The following is a 10,000-nucleotide window of genomic DNA, read 5'->3' as shown; positions in this document are numbered from 1 at the left end:
CACTTATCAATGTAATACAGACATTACACATAAAAAATAAATAAGGTATGAGGACAATTAAGTTTTTTATAGATATAATTAATAAAAAAAATCCATAAATAGGTAGCTAAATGAAACAACCATCATTAAACACATGTAGACATACACATGACACGAGGGAAAGAGAAGAATAAGTATGTTCACCAACACAAATATTTCCTGAAGAGCATACTAAACATATCAAAATTTTATTTCCTATCCTAGGTACCAAATATTTCTAACAGTACTTTATTATATATATATATATATATATATATATATATATATATATATATATATATATATATATATATATATATATATATATATATATATATATATATATATATATATATATATATATATATATATATATATATATATATATATATATATACTGTATATATATTCTGTATATATATTCCTGACTCACACTGGGAATGAACCTCCGTCTCCAAGATGACGGGCCAAAGTAGTACCGACTCAGCTACCAAGGTCATAATGTGTTCATTATTTTCAATATATATCTATATATATATATATATATATATATATATATATATATATATATATACATACATACATATATATAAAAATATATATGGTCCACTTAAAATATAATTAATACAGTAACTGAAAGATACAGAATTCACAGACTGAAATCCCCCACTCCCTTACCTTGTTGGGTTCAAAGCGACCATAGAGTGAAATCAGAGTGAACAGCATGACGAAGCCCAAGATACTTGGGATGAAGGCTGTGCACTTCACGGGCAGACTGTAGTCCATGAAGCGGGAGTACATGAACATGTCCTCTGTAAATGCGAAACGTTGGTTACAGTCAACTGTATCATAACATCATCTGTTAGAAATCATAGCTGCATCAGCCGAAATGATTTTGTAACTGGAATTAGAATATAAAATTTAAGCCAAAGGCAAGTGCTGGGACCTATGAGGTCATAGAGCGTTGATAATTATGCTGAAACAATTGTTATGAAAGGGTAGAAAGTAAGATGGAAGAAAGAGAATATGAAAGGAGATACAGTAAAGGGAATAAAAGGGGTTGCAGCTAGAGGCTGAAGGGACACTGCAAAGAACCTTGAGTAATGCTGATGGCACTACCCTCCTATGGGGCTGGTTTTGTGGTAAGACTTTTCAATCCAATAATTCTTTTTTCTTCAATATCAATTTAATAAAATCTGGTTAATATTCATATTTGGTTAAAAGGACCTCAAAAATCATTGTGAGTCTTATACATTTATTCCATTACTCTCGCCAGGAAGGAATATACTGTAGCATCGGGCAGCTGGTCAACAAACCCTTGACTTGCTACCAGATCCTGTATCCCTTCCTGGCTATAGCATAAGCAAGGTTGATATAAGAAGTTAGCCAGATGGTGGGCCAGCCTCTGAGCATCTACATCACTCAAGCGGCTCTATTCCTTGTTCACGTTTCGATATTATCCAGATGGACATTTTTAAGACAGGTTTTTCCTTCATGGGGGCTAGACGTGAAATAATGTTTTCTCTTCCCCTGGACACTTAAATGCCTGAATGCCCATTAGACTAGGTCGTCCCTTCTGCCCATTCTCGATGATTTTTTGGGCATTTGCATACTACCTATGTACTAAAATATTACATGGATAATAAATTTTGACATCATTCACATTGTTTTACTGAATATAAATGAGTTTTGTTTTTATCTTTTTATTTTGGGGATGGAAGCACTGCTGATGGTCTTCTCTATACACGTCTGAAGTGCCTCTGAGGCTGTATAAGATTGTTAATACACGATGCTCATCTCTGATGCTCATCTCTGATTAAGCAATCAGGGGACCAATGATGCAGGGAGCTGTAGCCCCTTTTTCTGAAATCACCCCTTTTGAAGGAGAGACTGCATTTTGCTTAAAAAGAAAAACATAACATAACATAGTTTTGCATTTTTTAATCCCCTGGTTTTCATAAACAACACTGATAATCAAAGCTGCCAATTAAGTGTATTCATCTCCATTTGCCAATATCGGTAAAAATCATAAAAAATATTCAGTCTGTAAGGACCCACATAAAATTTTCCATTAAACGACTGTGATATTACTCGATTATAAAAAAATTTAATCGTCGACAACTCACTTCAACTGAATTCATCACCAAATATTTAATTTTTTAAGTCTCCCAATAACTGCAATGTTACCCTTTAAAAAAACATTTCTTACCAGTGTCTCCCGTCACGGGTCATCACTGGTTTCCTATCAGTAAACCGAAACCAAATCCCCCATCTGGTGTTGTTATCAACGAGGTCTTCCATCAATGTCTCTGCCGTAATTTATGATCAAAGACATCCTTCAGTCTTTAAGCTGATGAAGGTCCTATGTTTTTTTTATCTGAAATTAACATGAAACCTATTTCATCTGTCTCTTTTCTGTTCGTTCAACTCTGCATTAATTGTATGGAATTCTCTTAGTATTTAATGGAATGGAATACTGTATAGAGTTTAGGCATAAGGCCAAGCACCTATGAGGTCATTCAGCGCTGGAAAGGAAATTAAGAGAAGGTAGGTTTGAAAGGTGTAACAGAAGGAAAACCTCGCAGTTGCACTATGAAATAGTTGTTAGGAGAGGGTGGACAGCAAGATGGAAGAAAGATAATATGGCTACAGTAAAAGGAATGAAAGGGGTTGCAGCTAAGGGCCGATTGGACGCTGCAAAGAACCTTTAATCATACCTACAGTGCACCGCATGAGGTGCAGTGAACTGATTGCATTACCCCCCTACGGGGTTTTAGTATTTAATGCTGAAAGATATATCTGTGAGGTGAATATTGCTATCTTAGTTTTCCTAAAAGTTTCGTGCAGCTACTACTGTACAGCCTTGTGGAATAATACTAAGCCCTGATGTGGAATACAGTTTTGAAAATTTGTAGGATAGCCATACATTTTTTTTACACAGTTTACCTCAGTTACGCTTTCATTCCTTTCTGCTGCATATTTTGTTTGATTTTCCTTTCATCTAAGAGGATTTTTATATTTTTCTGTACACTGTTACATTAGCAAGCTGTTTCGAAGACTTTTTCTCAATATAGTCCATCAGCCAGGAGGGTTTGCCGGTATCAAACAGGGGGAGAATGCTCATAGTGTTTTTTGGTTAGGTATATATATCTAGTGTTGGAAAACATGTGATAGCATTGTGGCAGTTGTAGCTTTACATGTGTTATCTCCCATTTATTGTAAACATTCAGGTGAATTTTGAAGGTCTCTGGGAAAACACTTTTTTGACTATGGAGAGGAAAATTTTTAATGCAGATTTCTGAAATTTTATTAGACTATACATACATATTAGGTCAATCACCACTGTAAATATTATTAACCTACGTGTAATATAAGGTCAGATTTTGATACATCAAAGTAGAGAAAATGGAGAATTTTTTAGTATCAAGTTAATTATGTTTTGCTCCATGACCATACAATTCAACAATTCAGAGATTTAATGGTTTAGGATACTACCCACAAGTCTGGGGAACATATTGATATATAATAACTTGCTGTGGGTTCCATGTTTCTGTGTATAACCAAGCTAAAACACAAAGAAGCAAAATCCATCCTAGACGAACGATCCCATCCGACACCAATGAAATTCTCTAATTACTTACGCCTAACACTTTTTTTTTATCTGAAAGGCTACCTGAAGTATGGTATATATATAGTATATATATATATATATATATATATATATATATATATATATATATATATATATATATACATAATATATATATTTTTCTTTTCTTTTCTTTTTCGGGTATAATTCATCAACATGGAGACACCACAGAAACCAGCTAAGAAACTGTGCATCACACACCAGGCAGTATCCGACAAAGATGAACATTTAATTAGTCCTCAAAGCCATGATTCCTGGTTAACCTTACTTGAAGCTGCCAAAGTCAGGAATCATATCCCCATTCCAGGCATTGCAAAAACTCTTCAAGACATTCAAGACAAAGAAGGTTCAATTGTGTTCTATCATCGAAAACGTAGAAGCATTTTCACCCTGAAAGGAGACTTGGAGACTCTGAAAAAGAAAGTAGGTGAATGTGGTAGTGAAGTATCTAGTAGTAGTGAGGGTCCTCAAAAAAGTCTTCCAGAAAATCAATATCTGAATCAAGAGTTTATGCTCCGATCTGTATATTCTGTAGTAAGGTCAAATACAAAAAACATTCCCATACGCAACTGAGAGCTGATCAAACACTAAGAGAGGGTGCCATTAGAAAGGGAGATGGAAGGATGATAGCACTAACAAGTAGAGACATTGTTGCAGCTGAGGCACACTATCACAAATCATGCTATAGGAATTGCAAAAGAAACAAAGAGACACCAGTGAGAATGAAGAAGAGGAAGTGACTACGAGTATCGGTAAAGAATTTAAAATGTATCAAAAGGCAGGAATATGGCGACGATGTCTTGAACAAGGCCCAGGCGTACCAAGTCCCATTGGCAGAGGATGGAAGCTTGAGATGGATGTAGCTGAGGAATTAATAGTAGTTGATTGGATGGATGGTCGGCCTGCACCTGAAGCTATCTTGGCTCTATGTGGCCATCGAATGATGAGGAGAGCACGGATGATGTGGAGAGCATGGACGATTATGATGATGATAATTAATTTAATTAAAAGTGTGTGCAATGTTGTAGGTAAGTACAGATGTTTTTACCTGCGTTTGTTTGTCTTTCTGTTTGTGTGCAGTATAACACAAAATATTATTGACGGATTTGTATTAAATGTTCTTAATGGCACCAAAAATAGATGAATAAGTTTTGGGAGTGGTCAGGCTCACCGTTTGGTAGGAATCACAATATGCTTGGCCGAGGTCTCCACTCCCTGAGTGTTTTTTATCATTAATGGATCTTAGTAGAATTTGTTGTACTGTGAATCATTCACAAATATCTTTTGTTACTAGACCAAGGTGTGTGCTTGAGTCTAGAGCAAACCAAACTCAATTCCGCATTGTACCAGTGACACATAGATATAAGAAACTAAGCACCTTAGTGATTTATTGTGTAACTAATGAAGTCATTGGATTGTTCGCACAAACTTTTAAATATGTGGATTATCTTCCTTCTGATAACAGTATTAGGTGTAGAAAATTTTACTGGTATTGGATAGGATCGTTCATCTAAGATTGATTTTGCTTCTTTGTGTTTTAGCTTGGATATACACAGAAACATGGAACCCACAGCAAGTTATTATATATCAATGTGTTCCCCGGACTTGTGGGCAGTATCCTAAACCAGTGAATCTCTGAATTGTTGAATTGTATGGTCATGGAGCAAAGCACAATTAACTTGTTACTAAAAAATTCTCCATTTTCTCTACTTTGATGTATCAAAGTCTGACCATATATTACACGTAGGTTAATAATATTTACAGTGGTGATTAACCTAATATGTATGTATTTCAGAAATCTGCATTAAAATTTTCCTCTCCATAGTCAAAAAAGTGTTTTCCCAGAGACCTTCAAAATTCACCCGAATGTTACAATAAATGGGAGATAGCACAAATACAGTTGCAACTGCCACAATGCTATCATATATTTTCTAACACTAGACATATATACCTACCCAAAAAACACTATGAGCATTCTCCCCCCGTTTGATACTGACGAGCCAAAAATCGGACCCTGGCTGATGGACTAATAATAATAATAATAATTCATTCATACTTGGCAGATATGATGGTAACCATACGCAAAAAAAAAAATATCTTTAACCAACAGCCACATGTTTTAATTCCTTTATGTATTCTTACTTCCATTTCTTTATGTTTTGTAAAAGATATGAGAGAGGATGAAGTGCCAATGTTTCTTTTCATACTTTGTCATGGAGTACCTAAAGATTCGCTTTAAAATATACACAGTGAATGCTATTACATTCCAGAAACTGGAACCCGTCAAATGAACAAAAATACTCTTGTTCAATTTTTCAAACCTGAAAGAAATTATTTGAGTCGATTAAAATTCCGATTTATTTCGGTATGGAATCACTCCATTCCAACACCCCACCGCTCAACCACCAAAAAAAAAAAGAATAAAAAAATAGGTTTAGGCAAAACATTTACAAAGCCCCAATGACCTACCTTGGGGCAACCAACACCAATAATCTGAAATAAAAATGGTTCAAATAATCGACTCCCCAGAGTTACAGTGACAATAATGCTCAACTGTATTCACTACATTCATCTCCCAACTCTCCTTGTTCTTGTATTTTCACGATCAAAGCCTCCCAGATCAATGTATTTATCAAAGTCTCCCACGCGCCACAGTGATCATCATCAATCATCAAACACTCTGATCCATCTGTACATCATCATCATCATCATCAATGCTTCCTGCTGACAGCATTATAATCATCAAAGTTCCCATAGCACTCGCCGTCAAAGTTCCCCTTTAACCGGGTACACTGTAAACAATTTAGGATCAGGCACAAGTTTTTTTTTCAGTGTTCCATATATTTTTAATCAACACAATGGGTTCCGCTCCCAAACGATTCTAATGATGCAATGGCGACGCTAAATGAAAGCCATTGGTATACAACAAAACAGAAAACAATAATGCACTCAGTGGTGAGTTTTCGCTACTCAATTTTAAAGTCAGTTTATCAACAGTTGCCTGCTTTTATTTGGGAATTTAAATGGTGATGCTTCTCATCACATATAAAAAGTAACACAAAATACAATGCCAACGTCACATTAACAGGTCGCCACTATTTTTGAACATTACGCAAATTCGGGTGCATTCTTACTTCTGAAATTCGAAAATTTACTTTAAAAAGATGAAAATTCATCTTCACTTCAATTACTTAATATTACTCGTTTGTAAAATCTTTTAGGAGGTTTAATTTGAACAAATTCGCTCATTTTTTTCAAAGGAATATGCGCAGGCTATAGACTGTTAATACTTTAAACTTTGTACCTCCTTTCATAGAAACCTGGAACCCTACCTATACCTATAAGCTTACTTCTTTAAAAAGACGTGCCTCGACTTCTTAATGGTTTTTTTATATTTCAACTTTATTTTGGGCATGGTTAGATGAGGCAAGGGCAACAAGTTGTATGCCCAGTAGCTCTTTGCTTAAAATATTATTTCCGAGAAAGATACACAGACTGATAGCACAATTTCAATAAAGTTCGCCTTTAAGGCACATAAACACAAAGACATCTTTGAGCTCTCTTCGCCCACTGGGACATAGGCCTTTGATAAGGAGAGAGATGATAGGACTTCCAGATCACAAAAAAAGGAAAATAAAAGGAAAAAGTTTCCAGGTCTTAGAGATAAAGGGGATGACTGACAGATCACAGCAGTTGACTCTTCGTCCACATTTCAACGTAATACTCAAGAGACAGCTAAGCCTGTCAAGGAAGAAAATCTCTCTTTCTCTCTCTCTCTCTCTCTCTCATATTTATATGCAACTATGCCTCACTCCAAGCATTTGTTTATGGGCTGCTCTATAAGCAAGAGCCCGTGCTGGCACAACGCCAGCTCTTTCACAAACAATAGCAACAAATACTTGTGGTGAATGTGCTTGAAAAATAAGACAGATGTCTGAAAATGACTGCTGTAAATAGGACAATGAAATCTGAGATAAAGGTGTTTGTTATTAAAGCCATGGGTTGCTAAGACTTAGCGAGAATAGCCCAGAATTTGGGTGACCTAAAGATTTACTAAAACACTACAAAAAAAAAAATAAATAAGACAGAACTTTTAAAATATCAGTGCAGACGGCCAAGAAGCCATCCTCAAAAAAACATCAGTTCAAATATAAACAAAATATGTGAAAACAGTTTCCTAACACGGTAGTAAGCTCTTAGGCATCAAAATTTCAAAACTAGGTTAAACAATTCACAGCTGCGGAAGAAACTGGTAAATTGGTCCCTCCTCCGGTGTTAAGCGAACCCCCAAATACATTGGTGACTACAGCACACCGTATATCCTGCGGGACATCTTTTACAAATCCGGCATTTTGCACCTGAACCACGTAGGACTTCCGCCCTTCGACCGCCAGCAAAATAGAATTTTCTGAACGAACGCATTTTATTTTAATTAAACTTACGGGTTCTGTATGGGCGTCCAGTCGTGATGTTGATTTCCGAACGGGCCTCCCAGGTCCACATCGTTTCGTTCATTTCGTTCACGAACTTCGGGTCCTCCACCGAGAACACCTTTCTACTCTGTGGGTCTGCGGAGAGGTGGGGAAGTATTTAGGAAAATGAATAGATAATTTGCGGAAAACCACGTAAAATGCCATCATCTGTAAAAACGTAACCAGTGCAGGAAAAAAAGCGAGAATAACGTTATGGGTAATTAATGATTCTGGAATGATTATCATTATAACTGCAATATAAGACATAACTAACTTAAAAAAAAGTATTTTGTTCAAACTATCAGAGGAAGAGGCTTTTAAAAATAATGGACAGGAAGTTTCAGTTATTAAGAGGAATGGAAGATCTACATTTGAGAAGTCATCAAGTTATTCTCATGCGTAAAAATTATTCAATCATATTTATAAAGACAGTTTTTCAACTATATATATATATATATATATATATATATATATATATATATATATAATATATATATTGTCACGATGTGTTGCAAGTACCTGGTTATTACACAACTAATCACAAAATTCAAAAATTTACCTCACTTCAGCCAGATACCAGAACTCTCATAACAATAAAATTACGACTGAGTACTCTAAAGGTAACAATGATCCCTTAAAAAGCTTATTAATCATGTGAAAAACAGGACTAACTTTATCAACACAAGTGTGAGGTGTCAATATTTAAACAAGAAATATACTAAAGTAAAGGGCATCACTCCATCACACAACTTGTACTGTTTCCCTGGTCTTAATTCACTTCAACAAAACTAAAGGAACAAAACATGTTTATCACTTTGCCTTATGCACACAGTTAATCCAATTCACTGGTGGTAAATAAATGAAACACTGTTTCTAAAAATTTTAAATACAAAAATTTATTTTTAAATTAAAAATTTATAATTAGAATTCACAATCTGAAAAAATTTACTGTTACTTGAAACACAAATTTTAATTAACTCACGAATTAAGTTACAAAGGTTAATCTATCCAGTGTTAAATTATCAAGAAATAATTAAAATGCTAAGCAAATAAATGTCAAATCACCACTATTTAAAATATGAAAAATGAAGAGATTGCGAACACAAGAACACACAAAAATGCACAAAAGATTTAACAAAAACAATTTCACTAAGGCAAAACTCCCTTAACATACCTTATTATACCATGGTAATAATAAGTAAAGTTCACTTTACCTCAAACAAGCTTGTGAAAACTTTCACAAAATCACCCCAAATTCATCTGCTCAAGATTCACAAAACAAACTTTTTTGTTAGGCGCCATTATGAATATATATACTGTACACTCGTTGCCGGTACTATCAGATCTCAAAAGCTAAGATTAACATCAATGACCAAACAAATATTTTATGTTAATAACTTCTCTCTTTGAAGAAGAGAGAGAGAGAGAGAGAGAGAGAGAGAGAGAGAGAGAGAGAGAGAGAGAGAGAGAGAGAGAGAGAGAGAGAGAACCACACAAAAGGTCTCTGAAATCTGAATCAGCAAATTTTTAGGATTCCAGCAAGAAATGAAACAACCAAATGACGTCATTTCCTGAGCAAAACATTTTGAATTGCAATCTTACAAAACATGATGTAATCTATTGAGACATGTGCCCTTACTCTCAAAAAGGAGTATGTGACTCGAACAGAAAACTGTATGGGATGCGCTCAGAACAATACATGTAACATTGCGAAATCATTGGTCTTTTTCTTGTATGAGACAAAAATCTTACACGACTCGACTGTTATCCCGACCTGTCAACACGATATCTTGTGTGATGATACTCAAAGCAAAACAAAGCATTTACAGAACACACACATGTGTTGCTGATAACATTACTA

The 10,000-nt window shown here is 35.0% G+C and overlaps 1 protein-coding gene across 3 annotated transcripts in view; it reads right to left on the bottom strand.

Annotated features, from left to right (window-relative positions):
* The window catches only part of LOC136855085 (transmembrane protein 117-like), a 321,784-nt gene that overhangs the window by 24,731 nt on the left and 287,053 nt on the right, over nucleotides 1-10,000 (bottom strand). For all 3 annotated transcript variants that reach the window (XM_067131898.1, XM_067131907.1, XM_067131914.1), the window contains exons 8-9: nucleotides 8,110-8,235; nucleotides 697-830 (exon numbers count right to left, since the gene is read on the bottom strand). In XM_067131898.1, the coding sequence (XP_066987999.1) occupies nucleotides 697-830; nucleotides 8,110-8,235 (260 nt within the window). The remainder of the gene's footprint in view (nucleotides 1-696; nucleotides 831-8,109; nucleotides 8,236-10,000) is intronic.

Source organism: Macrobrachium rosenbergii, chromosome 3 (genome assembly GCF_040412425.1).
Source record: "Macrobrachium rosenbergii isolate ZJJX-2024 chromosome 3, ASM4041242v1, whole genome shotgun sequence".
In the NCBI taxonomy this organism is placed as follows: domain Eukaryota; kingdom Metazoa; phylum Arthropoda; class Malacostraca; order Decapoda; family Palaemonidae; genus Macrobrachium; species Macrobrachium rosenbergii.
This window is presented reverse-complemented; position numbering and strand designations above follow the sequence as displayed.